Source organism: Taudactylus pleione, unplaced genomic scaffold (assembly GCF_031769625.1).
Source record: "Taudactylus pleione unplaced genomic scaffold, aTauple2 ptg000372l, whole genome shotgun sequence".
Taxonomy (NCBI): Eukaryota; Metazoa; Chordata; class Amphibia; order Anura; family Myobatrachidae; genus Taudactylus; species Taudactylus pleione.
Genome location: NW_028284773.1, coordinates 17461655 through 17487406, shown reverse-complemented (window position 1 = coordinate 17487406; position 25752 = coordinate 17461655). Strand labels below are relative to the sequence as shown.

The window sequence follows — 25752 nt, the reverse complement described above, 5'->3', positions numbered from 1 at the left end:
ATCTTCTCTCTATGCAGGAGGCCTGTCACGTGCTCCCTTCCGGCTGCGCTTCGCCCTGTGTTGCTTTTTGTCCCTTGTGATCTCCCGTACAGGAGGTGTCGAGCTGTGTTTTGGGCCAGAAGGAAGCCCTAGAGCCCCGGGGACGCTGCACTGTGTATTCCCGGTCTCCCGTGCCAGGCAGAGGCGTACGTGTGACAGCCCCCTTTCCCCCGCAAGAGCAGATCTGCAGCACGGAGCAGTCGCTGCACTGATGGCCGCTCTCTTGGGGCCTGTGTGAGAGAGACTCCCCGGCTGGTGTACGGGCCTGGTCCCAGCAGCACGCTGCCCGTCACTCTGTGCTCTGTATCCGGAGCTGTGGCCGACTCCTGTCATGTGTGCTAGTGGTGATGTGAGTGGGAGAGTCCACCCTGCTTGCTCTGCTGAGGTACAGTAATGCCTGCTGCTTAGTGCCCTGTAGTAATGACCATAGCCTTTCTGGTGTCACCATATAATAACCACACTGCCCACCCCTGACCCTTAATCACAGAGGGGTGCTGGCACTGTGTCACACTACTCCAGCTGCAGGTGCCTGGACTGCTCTTCTGCACTTATATGCCTTTACCTCCACATAATTCTCTCTTACATATGCCCCAATTTACAGGAATATCGCCCATTGCTTTTCGAGAAGTCGGATAGTTTAATCCCCCCCCCCCCCATGTCTCTCCTCTGCAGGAGGAACATGGGGCCATTGTGACTGAAATGGGGCCAGTGTGACTGGAATTTCCCCCAAGCAACTATGCGACAATTGCGATAACCTAAATCAGTGGTTCCCAAACTGTGCGCCGTGGCACCCTGGGGTTCCTCAGGACACTTGCAGGGGTGCCTGAAGTTGTTGGTCCAGCACCAAATCTAATTATTTTTGGTCAATGTAATGTATATATGTGGACAAACAGAAGCGCAAACCTGTCCACCACCACATAACTGAGCCTAAGGATGACGCACAATTCACTTCACTTTACATTTTTCTTTCAGAATTTCTCAATTACTTTTGGCTTAGGGGCGCCGTGAAAACAATTCTGGTACTTCAGGGCACCACGGTTCAAAAAAGTTTGGGAACCACTGACCTAAACCATTGCTGCTCCAGCTCTCCATGGCAAGGGCCACATACATGATAATATGATTGTGTGTATGTATATATGTATGTGTGTGTGTATATATAATATATATACACACACATACTAGGGCTGATTGAAAAGTAATGAGACTGACTCTGTTTTTGTGTCCCATAGGTAGATGTGGTGACGGTATGCCGGTTATTGTGTAGCTCATACATTAATGTGTCTGAACCTGCGGTTAGACTGCTGCAGTCTTTGTTTGGTCACAGTAAGTGGAAGATCATTGTATGTTTCGTAATGGCGGATGAGGAAGAAGTGTCTGTGAGAGTACGTCATAGATGTGTGATTGAATTTTGTGTTAAACTTGGAAAAAGCGGAAATGTTTCCATACACTGAACTGTTTAGATTCCAGATCATAATGACGAATCCACAATTCTTCTCACATCACAATCGATGTCAGGAAATCGGGTATCCTCTCCGATATTTGAACTGTGTTCTTGCACGATTCAACTCGTCGTCGTATCTGCTCTTTAGTGGGATTTCTAACACACTCACGATACATTTTCAGTTCCTTTTGTTACAATATGTTGAACCCGTTTGAATGAGATGCCAAATGAAACCAAATGTTCGCGTAAAGGTAACCTTCTGTTATTTTGCAACATTCAGCTGCTTTGGCAATGTTGACCTCTGTAACCGCTGTAGATGGACTCCCACAATGCGCTTCGTCAGTCACTTGCGTATAACCCTCTTTGAAGTGGTTCCACCACCGAAATACTGCTTGCCGTAACATTTCATGAGTTTCTGTTCTGCTTTTTCCAAGTTTAATACAAAATTCAACCGCACATCTCTAACGTAATCTCATAGACCCGCCATGACGAAACGTACGAAGATCTTCCACTCGCTGTGGCCAAACACAGATGACTGCGGCAGTCCAACCACAGGTTCAGACGCATCAATGCATGAGCTTCACATAGCATTGCCACGTCTATCTATGGGACAAAAAAGGCAATCAATCAGCCCGTGTGTGTGTGTGTGTGTGTGTGTGTGTATGTGTGTGTGTATATATATATATATATATATATACATATATATATATATATATATATTTATTTTGCCCAAGGCTTCTGCCAACATTTTTCTTTAATTTGAGGTGTTCTAGGTGTATTATTTTTGTATAGGTGCCCTGTCATGGGAGTGGCCCACGTGACCAGCAGTGCTATGTAGACTGTTGGCAGCAGCTCCTTCACCCACCACTCACACCAATGTCACTGGGAGCCCCGTGCACAGACTGCTATGTAGCCTATCCTATAAGTGAACGCAGGCCCAAAGCACCTCTCCCTCTACACCTTCCGGCTGCACACCTGGTACCACACCTATCTCTTGCATTGATGTAATTAAATTTTGTGTGTTATTGCTCAGCTTTAACTTGACAGATCGAGATGAAACAAGGTGCAGGTTATTTCTAGGAGTTTCCACTACAAAATGATGCAGTTTTCATGAAAATCGGTTCAGTCGTTTTTTTCTCTTGGACCAAACAGACACAACATTCTTATTATATTAGTATAGATATACACAGATGTGTTCTACCTCATCTAGCCTCAATACACCACATGGTGCAAGGTGCTGGCGTGAGTAAGCTGCCAGGTTCTGTGCAACTCTTCTAGCATCTGGCGTTTTTTTTTGCCGAAAATGCGTCGTAGTTGCAACGCGATGCGGCCAGGACACACAAGAAGACTTTGATTTATTTGATATACGACGCTTGTATATTGTATACGAAGCACAATGGAACTTGGCATTTAAAAAGCCGCAGCTGCTGCTTCGTAGCACTTTGGATATTGCAGACACTCAGTCACACAATACAAGTGTTGCATATTAAATTAATCGGCACAGTCTCCTGTTGCATCCTAGTTGCATTGCTACTAAGACATATTTTCGGGAACATAACTCACCTGGTGCTAGCAGAGTAGCACGGGACCTGGTGCACCAAGAGGGGCTGTTTAGTGCGACTGCAGCAATGATGAGGGAGGACACTTCTCTGTGTATGTATATTAGAGATGTGAGTGGATCCCTGTGTTTTGGTTTAGGGAAAACCCCTTCAAGTGTTTTGGTTCGGTTCTTGTTTTGGATTGCTTTAAAATTTTTAAAAACATAATTTTGACCTGTTTACATGCAATCCAAAACTGACATTCGATTTTTAAATACGAGTTCCAAATTTACAGCAGACCCGAGCCAGTACTAGGTTGTATTCGAAACCCCAAAAACAATTTGAACTGGGACTTGATTAGGCTTGGAACCCTTAAGTTCGAGTTTGTTCGTTTTCAGTAAAACTGATCTCTCTCCCTCTCCCTCCCGTTATGCAACAAACTGCTGAGATACAGACCAGATGCACCAGAGCAGAGAGCGACACCCCAGGCAGGAAAGAGGAACTGCACGGGTTGCGACAGGTGCAGGGTGCTAGAATGAACACTAGTAGTGATTAACTGCTACTTAAATGGTAGAAATGAATAGTTGTGGTTATAACAATAAAGCTCACCTGTTCACTTATATTCTGTTATATGAGCAGTCCCAGATGGGTTTCTTTTTTTGGATCTTGAAATTGCAGGTACCTTTGCAGCATGCGTCTGATGCGTTCATGTTACAACTGACTGTGGTTGCTATGGTAATAACATGACATTGTGCAGAATTACCTAACAGCAATTAGAGATTCAAACCAAGGCAGAAATGTAATTACCAAACTGCGGCTAATCAAGGGTTTTATGTTTTAAATAGTTTAGTAATATGGCAGTGTATTGTATTTGATAAAATATAGCAGCCATGGTTCAGAGAAATAAATATACTTCATTTTCAAATGTATATATTTAAGGATGTTTCTGGTTTGCACAAATTGTAATTTAATTAATTTCCTATTTTGAAAGTATATATATTTTTTTTTTGTAGGTGTTATTTTCCAGAAACAATCATTTTCTAGTTTTGTACATATGGCATTCTGGGAGGTGGCAGATGTATGAAGACGATAGATTAGATGATGGTCTTTTTATGATCTTTACTTTTATAGATGCATATATAAAACACTTTCAATCTATATTTCTGTCAAATGTAAATTAAATCAGAATTTTGGTCAACTTAAAATCACAAATTCCACATTTGCTATTTTTATTATTTTTGTCTTGTCAAGTGCATCAATAAAATTTATTTCAATATCATTTATAGGTGCTGCATAGTATTAAGTTGCCTACACATTAGACGACTCACAAACCATAGAATGTCGTCAACGATTTCCCCGGCACTACAATATCGTGCTTAAACTGTACAATCTGACCAACGACCTTAATCTCTTTAACGAGATTGGCAGATGTTACTGCATGTAGGTAAGCTCTGAGGATACGACAGGCGACCCACAGGACCGTGCATCGGTATTGTTATCGTCCGTGGACACTACAATTTGTAGTTCCGATGCGTCGAATAGGTCAAATCGTGCAAAAAATCGTCTAGTGTGTAGGCACCTATAGTTCACAGTTCATTGGAGTCTGAGTGAACACAGAAAAAACGCAGTCACCGTTAGCATGGTTGGTTGATTTTTTTTTTTTTTTTTTGCTTGTTTATACTAAAGGCAGCAGTAGGCAATAATCCCCTGCAAATGACCATGTGTTACTGCTATTACTATTCTGACTGATATGTACTGTTTTATACATTTTAGGTTCTCCTAAAGTTCAGGATGTTGCAGAAAAATGAAAGTACATAAATTATCACGTCATAGAAGAGGAAGATTTCCGGACTGGTCTAAATCATGGACTACGCTATTTGGAGGATTTAAGAATTTTCTCTACAGGAGACAACATGGTTTCTTATCCAAAAAGTTGACGAATAGGGGCATAAAGAGAGTCCACAAAGATCAGCAAATTGGAAGCCCTCTAGCCAAACAACGGAAAAAAAGGAAATTTACTGGACAGGCCTCCAGGTCAAGCCGAAATACCTTAAGCAAGACAGAATTTAATTGTAAAAAGAAATTTCTTAATTGTACTTCGGACGTTGTTACTCTGAGTAGAAAAGTAGCAAGACCTCAGAGAGCCCAAAAACATAAGAAATCGAATGCAGGTAAAACTGTGACTTTGGGACGTGCATTCAATAATACTCTTGTCTCCAACAACACTGCTTCTGTGCCATCTAATAAGACCACTGAGGCGCAGAATCTCAAGGATGACAATGACCACTTCCTTGTAACTTTTGAGAATCTCAGAAAAAGACCACGTCCATCATTAAAGCAAAAATGCTCTGGAGGATCATGGCTGCTGAAAAGTTGTAATTTGTTTTCTACTGGAAGGCTGCCCTTATTTATGATGAATAGAAAACCTTCTCATTTTACAGCGTGTGGTAGATTACAGTCTCAAATAAGGAGGAGAAGCTTTAAATTACTGGATTATAACTGGCTGTGGTTTCAGAAAGGCTTTTGGAATTGCTGCAGAAAAACTCTGAGAAGCAAACTTTACAAAGTATATTCCTATTTGAAGTCCAGAATTCAGAGACCTATAAAGGCAGTAAACAGGTCATACGGTATGAACAATAACACTTCAGGGATTTTATGCGATATCCAACCATGCACAACCAAAAGCTGCCTAAAAGATGAGACTGTTAAGTTACAGAGTGTAGAGGCTCAGTTTGCAACTGTTGCATCCAGCAGATCTCTAGTAAAAGACAACCAGCATCCACTGTTTAGCACGGCTGCTCAGTGGTGCTCCGGAGAGACTGCACACAAGAAAATAAGCGATGTTCCCTCTATTAATGGTTATCCAGGTGATGTGTATGTATTAACAGAAAAAGAGATATCTATATCATGTCAGGATGACACCGATACACAAGGGGATGAGGGGGATGCTTTGATGCTCCTGGCTCCTGACAAGGTGCAGGTGTGTGCAAGTGAAAATGTTGGATACCAGGACAATGCTTCCTTGGAAGCAATGGAGAATGGGGATGATTCCTCTCCCATGGAGGTTGATGAAAACACAGACTTGGATTTATTTCATACAAAGCTATTAGATCACCCTTACTGTAAAAGTCCTTTGCAAAAGACCACACTTGAAGGAGGACTAGATGTTTCACCGAAACAGGGGTTAAAGAACGGCCAGAAAATAATCGGCACTATCACAGATGAGCAATTGGAATCCTCTATTTGTGGTAAATACTCATTTGTAAAAAATAATCTCCTAAAGTAATCAGGAATATTTATTGCTTTGGTTTACTCATGTTACTGCCTTCACTTGAACTGTGTCCAAACAATTAAAGTAGCACCCATTACTGTAAATGACTTCCAGCTTTAATAGTTAAAATAGGCTAATTCATCAAAGAGGAAGATATCAACCATGAAATGAAGCATGTACCACTTAGGTAAAGTGTGTATTAGAATCATAGGGGGGAATTAGATTCAACGCGATGTTGAATAGCTGTGGGAGGGCTCCCGCAGCTATTCAATACACCGCGCTGTTTGGGCGCGCTAAGGATTTCTTCTTGCACCCCCCTGGGGATGCGAGGGGAAATCCGACCAAAGTGCAGGGCGCGCAGCAGTTTTTCTGCTTAGCACGGCGATAACAGTCGCGCACCCGGCACTTTGGTCAGAGAATGCCGGTTAAGGCGCGATAACCGGCATTCTCCGACCACTCAGCGTGGTGTATTGAATAGCTGCGGGAGCTCCCTCCCGCGGCTATTCAACATCGCGTTGAATTGAATCCCCCCCCTTAGTTCTTGACTCGGCTGTCCCTTACTGTCTATTCAAATGCAGACCCCTGGGTGCTTGCATTTTCTGCCCACAGGCAAGCACATAGTCCATTTTTATCTTGGTTAGAAAACCACTATTAGGAACTCCCACCCTGGCACTAAATTGCAGTAAAATCAATCCCCTCAATAAGAAAAATGGTGAGTCATGTATTTCGGATCGCTGTTATTAAACAAATGCTCATGCCACTTGACACATCGTTTATTGAGACCTGGAATCCCTAATGCTAGCTTTCTATAGATCCATCCAGACCCACTGTAAAATAAAGCTGACTTCATGGCCTGAATTCTTGTCTTGATCGTCTGCTGTTCTCATTTCTTGTCCTTCAAAATTGAATTGGGCAGAATTAACTCTATAGAGATGGTGTTTGTGAATAGGCTGCATGGCAAATGAGGTTGACACTGTTGGGACAATCTTAGGTTTAGCCGGTATTATCAGGTGGGCCTTGCTGCCTTTGTTTTGTGAAATGGCACTACAGGTTGAGTCTCTCATATCCAAATATTCCGAAATACGGAATTATTTTGGCATGACAGAGAAAATTAAACTTTTGATTTTTGATGGTTCAATGTACACAAATTTTGTCTAAAGCACAAATTATTAAAAATAATGTATAAAAATACCTATAGGCTGTGTGTATAGGGTGTATATGAAACATAAATGAATTTCATTTCTGTACGCAAACTTTCTTTAAGCCACAACATTATTGAAAATATTGTATAAAATGACCTGCAGGCTGTGTATATAAGGTGTATATAATACATAAATGCTTTCTGTGTGTATATTGGGGTCCCATTCCTAAAATATTTCATTATGATATGCAAATATTCCAAAATACGGAATATTCCGTTATCCAAAATACCCCTGGTCCCAAGCATTTTGGATATGGGAGACTCAACCTGTACTTGCATTATATGTTCTACACTACTAGTATTAAATGTAGGTCTTTTGGGCTGTGTACTATATAATATTTCAGACAATTGTATGCTGGTGACAGATTTGATATGCTATTTTAGAATACTTTATGAAATTACTTCCACCTAATACTTGTTTCTGGCTTTCAAATACATTGTTCAGGCTGGCTATAAAAGGTTTCCTAAAGTTAAGGGGGAAAAAAAATAAAATTTTAGCAGAAAAAAAAGTAGTTTTATAAAAACAGTTCCTATAGCAAGTTCTTTCCATAGCACCTCCCCAACAGTTGTCAGTGTTATCTAGTAAAATTAACATTTCATATTTTTCAAACCATTTCAGTTTGTAACCAGCGTAATAGGGCCTCGTTTTATAAAAAAAAAAAAAATGATAGTAGTAGTATGGGTAGTGAGTACTAAAGGTGCATACACACACAACGATTTAGTTAATGAACGATTTTAGTAAACGATCTTCTACCTTGAAAAAATGAACTAAAATCGTTTACTAAAGTTGTTCATTTACTATGTTCATTTAAATGTAATGAACGATTTTTATGAACTACAAACGATTTTTGCATATTAACTTAATGAAAATCATTGAGTTGACAAGTCTGACTGAACTACAAACGTGAACGCGCATGAACAATAGTCGTTCATCGTTTGACTCAGAAAGTGAACGATTTTTTCAAACGATTATCGTTAAACGATATCGTTTAACGATAATCATTCAAAAAATTGTTCTGTGTGTATGCCCCTTCAGTAGTAACCCTCTAGCAGTAGTTTAGGTAGCCCTCCTCCCCAGGCTACACTCAATGTAAGCAGACATAGATGCAAGAATTGCTATTTCTGTATGTTTCTAATGTTGACTATTTTCTGTTCCTTTTTCCTTCTGTATATATTTCAAGGTGTTCTAAACGAGGTCATGAAGAAATATGGTAGCTTGTTTCCATTTTCTGAGAAGGATATACTGATTCGATTAAAAGAAGTATTCAACGTGGACTTTACCCACAGGTTTGATATTTTGTTTATAATGCATATAATCTGTGATTGTCCTCTAAAATGATATATTTTGTAGTGAGCCACCATTATTTTTCTATCTCCATGAAAACAGACTATTAACCTTGTGTCCTGCAACATTTTAAAACTTACAGGGTTTCCTCGGAATTGCAGTTGTATGTAAGGAGAGCAGTATCTGCTCTCCTTGGCATACTATTATTTAGTATTGCAGGGGTAGGCAACATTTGGCACTCCAGTTGCTCTGGTACTACATACCACAGCATGCCATGCCACAGTCTGATTATCTTGGTTGATTTATGGTAGAAATTAAGAGAAGTTCATTCTTTGCAGTTCAAAGTAGTCTAAAACTATTTTGTTTTCTCTCTTAGGGCATCTTTCATTAGCAAGGAAATAGCAAAGTTCAGAGCCAAGCATTCCAGAACTAGTACATGCAATTTTCGTCTCATCTATAATAAACACATGCTTGATATGGATGACCTGACTACTCTAGAAGGGCAGAATTGGCTCAATGATCAGGTATAAAGTTTTAGTGTTCTCCTTTAATGTTGTGGCAGAGATTGATTACATAATTTTGGCTAAGACATTGCAGTGCTTGTTTCCATCCTTACATGTATAATATTCTGCCACACTGCAGTAGGTGACTGGAGTGGTCCAGTGGGATGGGCGGGTCTGTTACTGGGGACATGACTCAAATTCTGATGCCACAATATCCTATGTTTGCAGTGTCTAGTATGTGCACTCCCTTCTGTAAAGTGTATAGGACACATTGGGGGAGGATTCAAATCAACATGATGTGCCACTGGCCATCACTGCAATGCCCGGCTACAGACCTATCAGCCATATACGGTCTTGCCGACATTGCAAGCTTTCACTCACACTTCTATGGGGTGTGAAGGAAAACTTGCAATGCTGGCAGGCACATTGCACGTCCTTCAGGCTGAATTGAATTTCCCCCCATTATTTGTTAAAAGGTAGTGTCGTTAACTATGTAGTGTCATCACCTACGTAACTTTGTTTTTTTAAACTTTTCAGAAATTGTGCTTTTGAAAAAAAAACTTAAGTTTGTAACATAGTCTTTTAAATACCTTGCAAAAAAGAAAAATATGCATAGATGTCACACCCTCATTGTAACGTTTCCCCCCTCCCCCTCCATGTGTCACTATTCATATATATTAATTTAACCTCCCCAAGGACAATACAATTTTTTTATGGGACGTTGCACATCCCCAGTGCCGATAGATCACACTCCCTATTGGCATTGTCCCTCCCCCATCAAGCAGAGCATGTGCCGGGGACTCATTGCCAGTTTTACCCGATGCAGCTAATTTCTGCGCTTGCAGAGATCAGCCTAATTGTCCTCAGTTGTACTCTTCCTCGCACTTTTGTCATAAACGCATGATCCCAGAGTGCCGTTTGCACTGCATTCTGGTGCAAGAATTCGTCAGTGATGTCAGTTGTCATAGCTGTCTACTACAACAGTGCCTGAAGGGGCCGGAGCATCAGGAGGAAATCCATTTTGCATACGTGCAGAAAGGATTTCCTCAGTAACAGCTGGCTGCATTAGCATCTTATGCGACCGTTCCAGTTAACTGGTAAAGCATTGTACTTCATTGTCCTGTTCAGTTGCTTTAACCACTTTGTTTTTTGTTTTGTAATCTGACTATTCAGCTGGTACCTTGTCCATAAACTTTTGCACTTCATGTGCTTGTATATATTCTGTGATCTACAAAAGAGCTTTGCCCCATGAGCACTGTAAATGAGACACAATAAAACTACTGTTAAACTCCCACCCTCTTACTTCAGTTTACACAAAACATTATACTTGAAAATTGATAATTATTTTTCATTGCCCCTCTCGCTCGCTCTCTCTCCTATATCCACTAGGGGACACTGGAGGCTTCATGACAGTGGGGTATAGACATGTGCTAAGTGGGAGCTGGCACTTTAAATTTTAAAAATGTGACTAGCTCCTCCCCCTCTATACCCTGCTCCAAGATCAGTCTTAGTTTTTGCCCGAGGGGAGCTGGTAGTGTTACACACTTCTCCTAAGGGTTATGTCTTTAGTTTTATTGTAGCGCTGCTGCGCTGAAGAAATGAATGAAAGAGGACAGGCAGCGGCTGCCACTGCCTGTCTGCATCGTTGGAGCTGCCGGGGGGACCCACTCGCAACTGCTTGCAGTTCGCCTGGGGTCCCTGACTACAGAGACCACTGTCTCTACAAAGGAGGTTCTGCATGCCGCTGCGTGCAGCGCGCATTGGGGCCATCCACTAGTCAAACTGCCACCGGCAGCGGAGGCAGTTACGTGAATATAACTTGACTCCCCAACTAGCTGGGTAGCCAGGTTAACTGGCGGTGTTTTATAGCAGCAGGCTGCTCTGAGTAGCAGGGCAGCCAAGCGGCATCATTCTCTGTGTGAGGTCTCCCTCACACAGCGAGCTTCACAATTCAGGTTAAGCTCCATAGCGGGGGGGAGAGCCTAGCTCCAGAGCCCTGCTCCTTCCTCCCAGCGGCCTCAGCACTTCTCAGAAGCATGCTGGCGGCCATTACACGGAGGGCACTGACTGCTGTAATTAAAAAAAAGCTGCTGCATGAGACTGATAATCTGACCTAAACCTGTAAGTGAAACAGTGGGGTTTAGGCTTGTCAGGAGAGCATTTATGGCAGAAAGTAACTACTTTCACAGTGATTGTTTGTTATTAATGCCTAGCGTTTTTTAGCACTGCTCGGAGCGCTGTTAGGGCAAGTGTGATACTCACTCCTTTTCTAAGCCCTTCTCTCCTGCCTCTAAACCGATCTCAGTCTCTACCTGTCCTTTTCCACTACACTTTACTGTTGTTTGTGTGGTGTCTGTATGTACCATGGCTGGAAGGGGCTCTAAGGCGTCTCAGAAGTCATTTACCTGCACAAAGTGTGCTGAGAAGTTTACACAGGGGCAGTCATCTAACTCCCTTTTGTGTGACAATTGTGATCCTGAAAAACAAGCTTCACGGATGTCAGATCCGCCGTCTTGGTCGACGCAGTTTGCATCTGTTATGTCGCATCTTTCTGCTGAGCTGGAGGCTTCTCGAAAGGAGAGAGAGGCTTCTAGGTCAGCTACTCTTAGAGAAACCGGCATTGGCGCGGTCCTTAGCTATATCAATGAAAGGGATCACAAAAGCCATGGCTCCTTCCCGTGCCACGGCAACGGGACCCTCTCCACAGGTCTCAAAAAAAGAGACTCTTACCCTCAGTCCTCCAGTCGGACAACTCTGAGGAGGAGGATATGTGGCAGTCTTTCTTTTAAAAGAAACAAAGACAAACTACTTCAGCAGATAGCAGAAAATCTTGTGAGACTTCTCCTACAGTAGACCCTTCGGTCTAGCGTCTGTCTTAAGATGACTACGCTACCGGTTCAGAGAGCTACGTCTTTGAAGTAAACATCGGACAGGAGATTAGAGAATACTCTTAAGTCCATTGAAACAGCTGCAGGGGGTGACTCTGCGTCCTGCGATTGTAAGCTGCTCGACTAACAAAGTTATTGAGATTTGGGCAAGACAATTGGCTGACCGGATGAGAGACCAGCTACCGGTGGAGGAACTTTTATTCCTTTGGCAGAGCATATCAGGGAAGCTGCGGCTTACCTTGGAGAGGCGTCCAAGGACATTTGCAATCTTGCCTCTAGAACTTCAGCTCTGGCGGTTTCAGCGCGCAGAGCGCTTTGGCTTAAACAATGGCAAGCGGATGCTGAATCAAAGAAAGCTGTGGAAGCTCTTCCCTTCACAGGAAGTGTCTTATTTGGAGCGTAACTAGATAAATGGAATTCTCAGGCTACTTGGGGGTAAATCCACTTATCTTCCGTCTGCAGACAGGCATATATAGCCCCCTCCAAAGAGCCTCCTTTTTCTATTACAGCGCATTCCACTCGCTCACTGGGTTCCTTGTGGGCGGCTGCTCGCTGGATTTCCATGGAGTTGATTTGCTGGGCGGCCACTTCGTCTGTCCGGCATACTTCTATCCGTTTTTACAGATTTTACACTTTTGCTGCCTCTGCAGTGCAGTACGGCCGTGCTGTTTTACAGGGTTCTCAGCATTGTCATGAAGCCTCCACTGTCCCCTAGTGGATGAAGGCGAAAACAGGATTTTGGTACTTACCGATAAATCCCTTTCTTCGATTCCATAGGGGACACTGGATGCCCACCCTGCGCTGTTCCTTCCTGCCATGGTTGTATCATTATCTGTTAGAACTGTTTTAAGGTTTTCCTTGTTTTACAGTTATTCCAATCTTTCTACACTTCCGTGTTGTGATTATTATGTGTACTTGTTGCACCTCCTACTCTTCCGTTTATTTTTGTTCTCTCTTCGGGCACAGTTTCTGAAGACTGAGCTTAGAAGGGGGGGAGGTATAAAGGGAGGAGCTAGTCACATTTTTAAAATTTAAAGTGCCAGCTCCCACTTAGCACACATGTATACCCTCCAGTGACCCTATGGAATCGGAGAAAGGGATTTATCGGTAAGTACCAAAATCCTGTTTTTCTCTCTCCTAAAAGTGAAAGTGGTGTGGAACCATAGCCTCTATTGTGCATGTCTGATGATTAAGTCATTTATTTTTTATTGTTTTGAATCTTTTGACAATGTTGGCCTGCATAAATAATTTACTGATTTAATATTCAACAAATTATCTTTCACAGGTTATTAACATGTATGGTGAGCTGATAATGGATGCAGTACCAGACAAGGTATGTCATTTCTAAATTACTGTAGGTCCATCCAGGACAACCTGTGGCTCTCCAGGTGTTGTGAAAATACAATTCCCAGCATACTTTAAAATTGGCAATGTCCCTGGAGTGATCTGACAACTTTAAAGCTACTTATAACATATTTATTAAAGCTGAAACCTGTGATGATAATGTACTAACATTAGCACTGTCTTTGCCAGGTTCACTTCTTCAACAGTTTCTTTCATAAACAACTAATGACCAAAGGATATAATGGGGTGAAAAGATGGACTAAAAAGGTAAGTTTTTACATTTCTCTTTTTTTATCTTTTAAAATGTGTTTTTACAGAAAATAGTTAGTGGAGTTGTTCTACAGATTTGTTGTTTTACAGACAGTTCTTTTTCACTGCAGTAACTAAATGATCACTCTCATTCTAGAAGTGTGGGAGTAATGCTTTTTTTTATTAAATGACAATCTGTGGCTCCTTTATTAGGTACACCTTTCTATTAACATCCTGAATTATTTGTGGCATGGATGCAGTAAGGTGCTGTAAACATTCCTCGGAGATTCCGGTTCGTGTTGGCATTAGTCAGTTGCAGCAGAGTTGTTGGCTGCACAATCATGCTGCAAAGCTCCTGTCCTACCACATCTCATAGGTGCACTCGTTCTTATGTCCGTGGTAGCAGCTTGAGATAATGTGTGGTTTATGAAGTGTTACACTGATGGAAGCAGCCATTAGAAAATGGGTAGACTGGGGAAATAAAGGGATACACATGGTCTGCAATAATACTTATGTAAGCTGTGGCATTTAAGCAATGCATAACTGGTATTAAAGGTGCCAAATGTGTTTCAAGAAAACATTTCAAACACCATTACAAGACCACCAGCCTGAACTATTGACGCAAGGCAGGATGGATCCATGTTCCAAATTTTGACCCTACAATCTGCATGTCACAGCAGATATCCAGATTTGTCAGATGGTGTTTTTCCACTATACTAGGGAACTAAGAAACTGCCAAATGGTGTTAGGGGGACGAAGTCCCCAAACAGGGTTCAGGGCAAAGACCCAGAGGCTGAACCTTTTTGTAGAATAGCAAGCACAAATTCCAGCTCTCTCCAATTTCAAAACTAATTATGCAATGCTAACTAAACACAATGTCAACTTCTGCAAAATGTTAACATTTAGAACTTATAAAATGGTCTATAGAGCTTGCTGAAACCTGATAAAAGTCAGAATGCAGTGTTTTAATCAGTCAAATCCCTTATCTATAGAAGAATATCCATATCTGTCAATTGATGAAAATTGTTAAAATCCCTTTAAAAAGTAATTGTGAGACTTGTGAGTGTGGTTGATTTGTAGCTCAGTAGAGCATAAAGGGTCACTGTAAGAATTAGTTGGCCATGGATCACAGAATCTTATGGAAAAGATGTTGATGTGGTGAATCTGTACCCCAGTGTTGCAACAGTTGTCAATCTGTGAGGCACCACTGACAGTATATGTGCAATAAATATAAGGGTCTTATCTTTATCTTGTTATCCAATTAAAGTACTTTTATTGACAGAATCAAGATAAAATTAAATACTTAGGGCCGGATTCAATCAGAGGTGAAAAGACTTTAACAATGCGCTTTCCCACTGTTTCGCCCTATTCGATTCCAAAACAGCCGAAAACGCATAATGGGGAAATCAGTCTGTACCCCATAAAAAGCCTAAATGACCCTGGAAATCAATATAGAAGTGTATTAATAGACCTAATACATGTATTTTAGTTTCTTAAATTGATTCATAGGGCTGTTTTTTTACATATTTGTAAATAAGTGTGTAAAAATGATGATAAAAGCTATTGTTCAAGTTAAACTTGGGGTTCATTTAAATGGGTGCTAGTATATTTTGTCTTTAAAGTGCATTATAAAAATGTTGTAAAAATACTCCTGGTGCAGCCACCTGCAATCCTAAAAACACCTGTCCCATCCATACAGCACCCCAAAATACCTGTCCTAGTACTTTATGCCCATTTTCAAACACTTTTTAAATTTTTGTGTTTTTAGGGTGAATTTTTAGATAATTTTTTTTATGCCTAATTAGTCATTAGGGGGGTGTCCAAAGGATTCTGAACCAAGTCCCCACATATTTAGGCAAAAATAGGGATTTCTACATCAGGGTCCATAGGGTATCCACAGGATACCTTGGGGTATAGGTGATGATGTCAGGCATCGGGCACCATAGAGTAAAGTTTTCAGCCTCCCAGGATGCACTAGGGTCCCCCTCCTATACCCCGCCCCCGAGCCAAGGCATCTCAGTTTCGTTGGTGCCCGGCTCGGAGTCGGAGCACATGTTTAGAGGGAGGCTAAGAATAGCCCCTGAAGTTTCTTCAAGGCAGCTGTGGCTGCACATCTGGGAGTACAGCATGGACAGTCACTGCTGACGTCCATGCTGTCTCCCCTACACCCCACCGGTACCAGAACGCCGGTACTGATATGGGGATGCAGGTAAGCATCTGGGGTCACGGCTAGCGGTGAGAACATGGTCCACAGTCCCCAGGCAGGGGGCTCCCTGGGGACTGGCTGCAGCGCGGAGCCAGGTACTAACCTGTGCTTCCACTATCCCCCTGGGACAGCGGGTCGCAGCTGAACGGCAAGCGATGCGGTATCCCAGGGGTTAATTGCATGCCAGGGGAGCGCGCGTTCCCTGTATACAGCCGGCGCCTCCCCCGCTGCACACAGCCCAGGGATTAATTTCTTCTGCATTGTATGTGACTTCTGCTAGCGCTGCTGCCTGTACTTTCACTTTCTACTGTCAGCCATTTTACTGTCCCTGCTCTTACTCTGCTAAAGCCCTTGCGGTGCGGTGATTGCAGGGTGGTTCTCCCACTATACTAACAAGTATCAGTGAGAGGGGTCACATACTTACCATCATGTCTTCATCCTATCCAGCTTATGTGTACTAAGTGCAATGTACCAATAGTGGAGGGGGAGGGTAACGCGGAGGGGCTATGTCGGCAGTGTTATTTATTGGCGCGGCCAATTACTGTCACGACTCCGGTACAGGAACCTCCCTGGGCTTGTTTCGCTAAGGCGCTTACAACCTTAGTGGGCCAGTTAGCTCCACCACCTGCGTTTTCCCAGATGGGATTGTCCCAGCAGTCAGTGGTGTCGTCACCCATGCAGGGTTTCCCGAGACAACTGATGGTACCCCACTGTCTCCCTATTTCCCCTCCCCAGGTTTCACAGGAGCCTGCGTGGGTTAATTCGCTGACAAATTCAGTACAGCATTTGTCGGAAGTGTTACAAGGGGAGTCTGTGTTGCGGCCTGTGGCGTCTCTGTCTCCTCCTTATGAGGATGACGACGTGATGTCCGATGATGGGGAGATTCTGGATCTATCTGACCAAGAACCTCTCCGTACTAAAGAGTCGGACGCTAAGTCAAAGGTTTATATTCCTGGCCTTATTCGTGTAGTCCGCACAGCTTTAGTTATTGAGGATGATGATCCTCCAGTGTCCAAATCCAAATATGCCTTTTTCAAGGATATTAAGGGTGACGCCACAGTGTTTCCTCTTTCGGGTCAGTTAGTAGACCATTTAGAGGAGGCGTGGAAACACCCCGGAAAACTGTATCAGCCTCAGAGGTGCTTAGCCGTGGCTTATCCGTTTGCTGACAGTTATTTTTCTAAGTGGGAATCCCCTCCACAGATGGATTCTCATGTGACACGCCTAGTCAGAAGTGCCACTTTGCCCATGCCTTCCATGTCCTTGAAGGATGCGACGGACCGCAAGGTGGAAATCTGCCTAAAGTTCATTTATTCCCTTGCGGGGGGGCGTCCAGACCGCCTATGGCCGTGTGTTGGGTAGTCAGAGCTATGGAGCGCTGGGCTGATAGTTTGGAGGCGTCTTTGGACTCTGCCTGTTCGACTGAACAGGCCGAGTTGGTGGGCAATCTCCAGGATTCGGCCACTTACATCAATGAAGCGGCCTTGGATATCAGTATCCTCACCTCTAGGATTTCTTCTGCAGCTGTTGCTGCTCGTCGCACCTTATGGTTGCGATCTTGGAAAGCGGACGCTGATTCCAAAAAGGGCTTAGAAGCTTTGCCTTTTAATGGAGAAGTCCTATTTGGTCCGGTTCTGGACAAAATTGTAGCTACGCTGGCCGCAGCCAAATCTGCATGTCTCCCGTCTGCTGCGGTCCCTTCAAGTTCTGGTATGTTGTCCTTTCGGCCTTACAGGGCCCAGGGTAGGCCTAAAGCACAGTCTTTTCCCCGACAGGCTGGGCCCAAGAAATCGGCCAAGCACTGGAAACAGGCCTGGCGTACCAGACGTCCGTCCCCTAAGTCAGATGACAAACCTGCGGCCTGACGGTCCGGTCCTCCCTTTGGGGGATCCCAAAGTGGGAGGCCGCCTGTTTCAGTTCGCTCAGTGTTGGTCGATAACCACGACAGACAATTGGGTTCACGAGGTGTTTCTCACGGGTATGCCCTCTCCTTTCGGCACAGGCCCCCATCCCGGTTCTTCACCACAGGCCTTCCATTAGACCGGAACAAAGTCTTGGAACTGCGGAAGGTTTTGCACACTATGCTCCAGGCTGGAGTTATAGTGCCTGTTCCATTCTCTCAGAGGGGCCAGGGTTTCTATTCCAATCTATTTTTGATGCAGAAACCCAATGGGTCATACCGTCCAATACTCAACCTCAAGGCCCTCAACAAGTCCTTGAGGGTACCTCGGTTTCGGATGGAGACCACCCTGATCCCGTCTCAGAGGATCCTGCACCTCGGGGCCTTGTTGGACTCCAGGCAGCAGCGGATCTTTGTGACTGTGGAAAAGATCTCTGCTTTGCAGTTGAGGGTGTGCAGTTGTCTACAGTGTCGCCGACTGTCTCTGCACTCGGCGATGAGGTTACTGGGCTCCATGGTGTCAGTATTCGACATGGTGGAATATGCCCAGTTTCACTCCAGACCTCTGCAGCAATTGATCTTGTCCAAATGGAATCGACTGCCTCAGAATCTAAAGTCCCAGACAAGGGTGCTCACTCCGAAGGTTCGCCTGTCTCTAGCCTGGTGGTTGCAGACGACCCACCTCAACAAGGGTCGCCCATTTTGGGTGGCGAACTGGGTCCTGTTAACAACGGACGCCAGTCTTCGGGGCTGGGGAGCTGTCACGAGTCCACACTTGTTCCAGGTCAGGTGGACCCAGGCAGAAAAGGAGCTTCCAATAAACATCTTGGAACTCCGTCCGGTTTTCAATGCTCTCCAGCAGGCACATCGGGTTCTCCAAGGTCACCCCGTGCAGGTCCAGTCGGACAACGCCACACCGTGGCCTACATAAATCGACAAGGAGGAACCCGAAGTCGGGCGGCACTCGCAGAGGTGTCCCGCAATTTTGTTCTGGGCGGAGCGCAATCTCCCGGCTATATCAGCAGTATTCATCCCGGGAGTCCTCAACTGGGAAGCGGATTTTCTCAGTCGACAGGACGTACATCCGGGAGAATGGTCTTTGCACCACGACGTCTTTCAACTTCTGGTGGACAGGTGGGGTCTTCCAGAGATAGACCTCATGGCGTCACGGCACAACAACAAGTTGCTGGTGTACAGGTCTCGAACAAGAGACGAAAAGGCGTCTCTGGTGGATGCTCTGTTTGTCCAGTGGATGTTCCAGTTTGCCTATCTCTTTCCTCCGTTTTCCCTTCTTCCGCGGGTAATCCGGAAATTCAAACAGGAAGGGGGTACACCTGTTGATAGCTCCCGAGTGGCCCAGGCGGCACTGGTTCTCGGACCTCCAGAGTCTGTCCGTGGACATTCCTCTGCGGTTGCCGCTGCGACCGGACCTGCTATCACAGGGTCCTTGTCTTCACCCGGACCTGGCTCGACTGTCTTTGACGGTGTGTGGCTGTTGAGACGGCCATGTTAAGGTCCAGGGGGTTTTCCGGCTCTGTGGTGCAAACCATGCTAAGAGCTCGGAAGCCATCCTCTGCAAGGATATACCATCGTGTGTGGCATACGTTCTTCCAGTGGTGTCGACCGAGAGGTTATGCCCCTCGGGAGTTCCGTCTGTCTAGAGTGTTGGCTTTCCTACAGGCGGGGCTAGACCATGGGCTTCGCCTTGCTTCCCTGAAAGTGCAGGTGTCTGCCCTGTCAGTCTGGTTCCATCGTAGGATTGCTGCACTCCCTGATGTGCGCTCCTTTTATGCAAGGTGTTCTTCGCATTCAGCCACCTTTTTGTTCCACCGGTGGCTCCTTGGGATTTGGCTGTGGTCCTGAGAACTCTCCAGGGACCGCCGTTTGAACCACTGGGCTCAGTGGACCTTAAATGGCTTACAGCGAAAACAATATTCCTTCTGGCCATTGCTTCGGCCAGACGTGTTTCTGACTTAGGGGCTCTCTCCTGTAGACCCCCTTTTCTGATTTTTCATAGGAACAAGGCGGTCCTGCGCACTTGTCCTGGATTCCTTCCGAAAGTTGTTTCAAGTTTCCACATCAACGAGGAAATCGTTGTGCCGGCTTTTAACTCACCTGATCTGTCAGTGGGTGAAGCCACTTTGGACGTTGTGCGGGCCTTAAGGATTTATGTTGACTGCACTTCTTCTTTTAGGAAGTCGGACGCCTTGTTTGTCCTCTATGGCTTCCGTAAAAAAGGTTGGCCGGCTTCAAAGCAAACATTGGCAGGTTGGATTCGTATGGCTATTTCAGAAGCTTATCTTCATGAAGGCCTTCCGGTTCCTTCCTCTGTGAGGGCACATTCCACTAGGTCTGTGGGTCCTTCGTGGGCAGCTCAACGTGGTGCATCTGTAGTCCAGATCTGCAAGGCTGCCACGTGGTCCTCTGTCCATACCTTTGTGAGGTATTACGCTTGTGACAACTTTGCCTCTCAGGATGCTTCCTTCGGGCGGCGGATTCTCCTTTCAGCACAGGAGCGTCCCCACCCTTAAAGGATACTGCTTTGGGACATCCCCAAGGTATCCTGTGGATACCCTATGGACCCTGATGTAGAAAATATGAGATATGGTAAGAACTTACCTTTTGTTATCTCTATTTCTACGAAGTCCATAGGGTTCCACAGGACTCCCGCCCTGTCGCACCTGTGCTGCAGATGGGCTTTACTCTGGTCACCGGTTTTTTTCGTCTCCCTCTGGTGAGAATGTGATTCTTGTGTGTGTGTGTGTGTCCAGTTCTTTCTTCTCTCTCTTCCTTCTCCTCCTCCGGCCTATGGCTTGGTACGTAACTGAGATGCCTTGGCTCGGGGGCGGGGTATAGGAGGGGGACCCTAGTGCATCCTGGGAGGCTGAAACTTAACTCTATGGTGCCCGATGCCTGACGTCATCACCTATACCCCAAGGTATCCTGTGGAACCCTATGGACTTCGTAGAAATAGAGATAACAAAGGTAAGTTCTTACCATATCTCATATTTTTTCACATCTTTTCCCCGGGAAGCTGACGGGCGCGGACAGCCGCGGGGGAGGGAGGGTTAGGATAGGCACCCCCTGGGAGGTTAGGGTTATGCTACGGGAAGGGGGGGGGGTGTTAGGCACCCCTGGGTGGAGGTTAGGGTTAGGCACCCCTAAAGGTGGATCAGGGGGTAGAATTGGGTTAGTTTATACTTGCCTTTGGACATTCGGGATCTTCACCCCTGCCGGGCTTCCGCTGTTGGGATTTGAACCGCTGGCCATGCGACCGGCGGTAAATCATACTGATTCACTTTTCTCCTGCCTTTTGGGTGGAGAAACTTTTACCCTATGGAGTTTTCACACATGCTGGAATTGAATAGAGCGACACTTTGGAATGTGGCGAAAAAACATTTTTTTTAGTCTCTAATTCAATACGGCCCTTAGAATGTTACAGCTGCTGTCAGAAGGTTTGTATGAGTGTGTACTGTGCTCAGGTGTTCAGATTAGGGATGGCCATCAATTATTGATGGTTAGTAATCATGGCATCAGTTAGCTGCAGTCACCTTCCCATGACTACAGCAGGGGATGTCCATCGACTGTTTTAAACTTTTGTTGGTTTCCTTTGGATGGTTTTACTGCCATCGATGATGCAGTGCTAACACCCCGTAAAACCCGGGTCAAGCTTGGGTCACTGAACACTGGTTTCAAGTGACATCACAGCGGCTTGAGACCCATTTACTCCGCAGGCTGGACCTGGGTTATTGCCGGGAATTCCCCTAGCGCCAGTGAACCTGCTCCCCACAGGATGTTAATGGGACTCTGGTCACCCATTCACACTACAGGGTTGGTTACAGGGTGATTACACGGGTTGATCCTGTGTTAAACTCTGCTCACTACCAGGGTTGGATTGCAGTTGCACTGACATTAGCAGCCATGTTCAGTTGGACATTCTTAGCCTGCCATAGGGCAGGTGCAATGTCTGATGGTGTGGCCTTTGGTGCGCTGGTAGCGTTCTTTGCACGTACAACAGTGAATTCATGCCGAAGCTGGTGTGTGTTACAAAAGGAAGTCCGTCTGCTGCAGCATTAGAATAAAAGACGCAGTAGTGGGCGCGACAAGAAACACAGCCGCTACTGCAATAACGTCCTCCTGTGAATTATCCCCTTAGGAGTTTACCCCTCAGCTAATTGAACGCACTGCCCGATTCACTCAGCTGCGGGATCTCTGCGCGCAAAAGGGGGTGATTTTACCTCACAGCCACAGGAGCTGCGAGCAAAAACCTGCATTAAAAGATAAACTCCTGCATTTAATGCGCAGAAAAACCCATAGATTCCAGCACTTCGGGCAGAATCTATTACCGTGTGTTAACCCAGGGTTTACCGCGCAGGGAAAATGCAGAATAATTGAATAGCTCCGGGCGTGAAACACTGAGATTTTCCCCGCACTGCAAATCATGCGTCTAATTTAATTCCCCCCTTGGTGTGGGGTTTCCAGCTGAACCCCTGAGCACACCCATATGGATGCTGCTTGCAATAGCAACTATAAAATGAAGATTTACAGTATGATTTCAGCACTGAAAAACTGGCATTGAAAACCAGGCTCACCGAAATGAAAAATACTACCAATATTGTAAAGATATTGCCAACTACTTTAGGTCTTGTCTTATGGTGTTGTAGCTCATCCCCTTCAAACTACGATGGTGCTGTGCAGAGATACTCATCTGCCTAATGGTTGTTTGAATTACTTATTAGATATTGCATTAATGAATAGGTGTACCTAACAAAGGGGCCACATAGTGTATATGAAAATGCATTAATGCTTTTGCATTTGTAAATGATTTGTAACTTCCTTAAATTTTCAGTGGTTTTTCCGTGTGTGTGTGTGTGTGTGTGTGTGTGTGTGTGTGTGTGTGTGTGTGTGTGTGTAAAATGGATTTGAAAAAAAAAATAAACTCCTTATAGTTGGGTTAGAATCAATCACATCTATATTTTGCAGTTATTCAGAACACCACCCTGAGAGAGACAAAAAAAAAAAACCTCTCCCCCCCCCCCCCCAAATTATAGCTGTGATCTAATATATACTGTGTATATACTCTAGATTAACTGGTCTTCTTATCTACAGCTAGACAATACATTGAATTTCTGGCAAGCCTTATCACATCACGCATGAGGCATGCCCCATGGCATACATTTTTATATATTTTAGAATTATGAGTTTATAGAGTATTTTTAGATTACTTTAGCTTCTTCAAGTACTTTGTTTCTACTAAACATGCAGACAGTAATGCCTTGACCCACATTAGTTAACAGAAAGTCATTCTTAAATTGTAATAAAAAGTTCATATATCTAAATATATTAAATGCACAAAGTTGAACTTGTCTCCAAACCTATCCATGGTGTCTCTTCATTTTGTAGGTGGATTTGTTCAAAAAAACCCTGCTGTTAATTCCCATACACCTAGAAGTCCACTGGTCTCTCATTACTGTGAATATCCCCAATAAAATCATTTACTTTTATGATTCCCAAGGCATCCATTTTAAATTTTGTGTGGAGGTAAGTGCATTTTTTAAAAATCTAAATATATTGATTTATTTTAAACATTCCAGAAGCTCCTTTCACTTAAGACAAATATTTTACGGTATGTGACCCTCAGCTTGGGTTTCTGTGTGCAAGAGCAGCAGTAAGCCCACCCCTATTCCCTTTAGCACCTGTTGCTCTGGGGATTTGTGTTTGCCGCCTTCTGAATCAACAAAGTTGGAACTTCAATTAGCTGCGGGATTTACCCCCGAAACTAATTACTGGCAAAAATCCCCGTGGCGGAGGGAAAAACTATTCAATTAAATAGCATTGTTCCTACGCCGAAAAATTGTGATTCACGCACGGAAACCCACCAATTTCACGTAAACTGCGGAATCAATGGTTTTTTTCCCGCTCGCACTCAATATAGTGTTTTGTTTTCCACTGACTTTACCTTGCAGCTCCATGATCTGCAAGGCTCAGTCAGATTGTGGGGTCTAATCCCCGCTAATTGAATACCCCCCAAAATGTTAAATATTATTGGACCTTTATCCTTCCCACTAACATCATGTTAGACAACACTTTTATGGATTATTAATTTGGCTATTTTAATACAAACAAATTACTGGTGGTTTATAAAGTTAGTATTAGTTATTTAGAACCTTATACCTTTTGATTATTGGGCCCATAGTGGTCATTTTTTTGTTAATGGATTATACAACACTAGTGTGTGGCTTGATTCCTCATTTCTGCTTCTGATTATACATATATTTAGATCATGACATTTTATTTTGGTATATATGTAGCTGCTTTGCAAATTTTGTAAAAGACGAAAATTTTAAAATCTTTGTTGTGTTTCCTGCTGAATGAAAATATATTTGTTTTCTATTGTTTTCATGTAGAACATACGCAAATACTTACTTACAGAAGCTAAGGAGAAAAATCAAGAAGAGTTTCTTCAGGGGTGGCAGACTGCTGTTAACAAGGTATATAAGGGAGTGTGTTATTGGTTTGAGAATAGTTTGTTCATTGCGGTCTTAAGTTGGGTACATGCTATGCAATTCTCAGTCCAACATGGCTAGATCTGTCAGACTGATAATAGTGTAGTGTCAATGCAGCACCAGGGCCCGATGGTCAGTCTAAAACCATTTTGGATCGGCTCCCGATATAGGGAGTGCTGCACACGCTATGTCTGTCACATCATTTTGGTATTATTCAGACAGTGCAGTGAGTACAGTCCTCTGCCCAATGTCTGCTGATTAATTACCATTCCCTGAAAGTACAATTATCTAACTGTGTGACTATCTGGAATCTAAAGGGTCATTTGGTACTAAAAGATTATTTGGTAGTGTGTATGATTTATATCAGCCATTTTCGGGATCTGACTTAATCGGTCTAGGCCAGTGGTTCTCAAACTCGGTCCTCAGGACCCCACACAGTTCACGTTTTGCAGGTCACCCATCAAGTGCCCAGGTGTAGTCATTACTCACTGACACATTTTAAAAGGTCCACAGGTGGAGCTAATTAGTTCACTTAATGCAGTGTGGAAACATGGAAAACATGCACAGTTTGGGGTCCTGAGGACCAAGTTTGAGAACCTGTGGTCTAGGCGTTAGCATCATTGGGCAAAATCTTATCGCGTGTACCCAGCTCTACAAACAATAATTGCATCATGGCATACAATTTCAAATTTGGTGTCAGGGCACATGAGTTACAGCCATATGTTCTTTAAATGTTAGTTTGTTTATTGTATGAATATAGAGCTGTGTACCTGAATGTGCAATATATTCCATTAAAGAAGATCTGTTATTATATTTCATTAATTGCCCACCAATTGTCATCTATTAGACAAAACATTGAATGTCTGTAAGTTTGACACTTCTCTTTCAGTGCATTCCACAACAGAAGAATGACAGTGACTGTGGTGTGTTTATGCTCCAGGTGAGTATATAAACAGATTACCTGTAGTATGCTACAACTTGCCTTGTGGTCTCTCTGCCTGTAGTTTTCTTGCTAACCTTAATCTATTTTTCAATTTGCAGTACTGCAAGTGCCTCGCTCTAGAACAGCCTTTCCAGTTCTCCCAAGAAGACATGCCTCGTGTGCGAAAAAGGATATACAAAGAACTCTGCGATTGCAGACTCATGGATTAAACATTAAAGCTACTTTTTACTGCCCTCCCTTGGAAAAAAATTTCAGCTGTACTTGAATTAAAGTATACTTCCACAATTTTTGAACATTGCTTTAGAAGGGTGGTTGACCCTCCATTGTTACCTCAGATGTTCCTTTTTTTTTTTTTTTTTATTTAATTTCTTTTTGGGACATGAACTTGGTCAGCTGTGGGACATTGAGCAAAGCTGCCATTAAAGCTATGTGGCTTCA

The 25752-nt window shown here is 43.8% G+C and overlaps 1 protein-coding gene across 1 annotated transcript; it reads left to right on the top strand.

The window, feature by feature from the left end:
• Positions 1-19: 19 nt before the first annotated feature.
• Positions 20-25752, top strand: SENP5 (SUMO specific peptidase 5). Its single transcript, XM_088444853.1, has 10 exons — positions 20-424; positions 4792-6266; positions 8672-8777; positions 9152-9299; positions 13452-13499; positions 13700-13777; positions 23269-23406; positions 24273-24356; positions 25261-25311; positions 25413-25752. Exons 2-10 carry the CDS (start codon positions 4823-4825, stop codon positions 25521-25523), a joined length of 2208 nt encoding a protein of 735 aa, XP_088300979.1. The 5' UTR covers positions 20-424; positions 4792-4822; the 3' UTR covers positions 25524-25752.

Excerpts from the sequence above, each read along its gene's own strand:
- SENP5 (XM_088444853.1), top strand. The coding sequence starts at position 4,823 with ATGAAAGTACATAAATTATCACGTCATAGAAGAGGAAGATTTCCGGAC. Across the intron at positions 6,267-8,671 it reads ATTGGAATCCTCTATTTGTG|GTGTTCTAAACGAGGTCATG; the intron begins GTAAATACTCAT and ends ATATATTTCAAG. Across the intron at positions 8,778-9,151 it reads AACGTGGACTTTACCCACAG|GGCATCTTTCATTAGCAAGG; the intron begins GTTTGATATTTT and ends TTTCTCTCTTAG.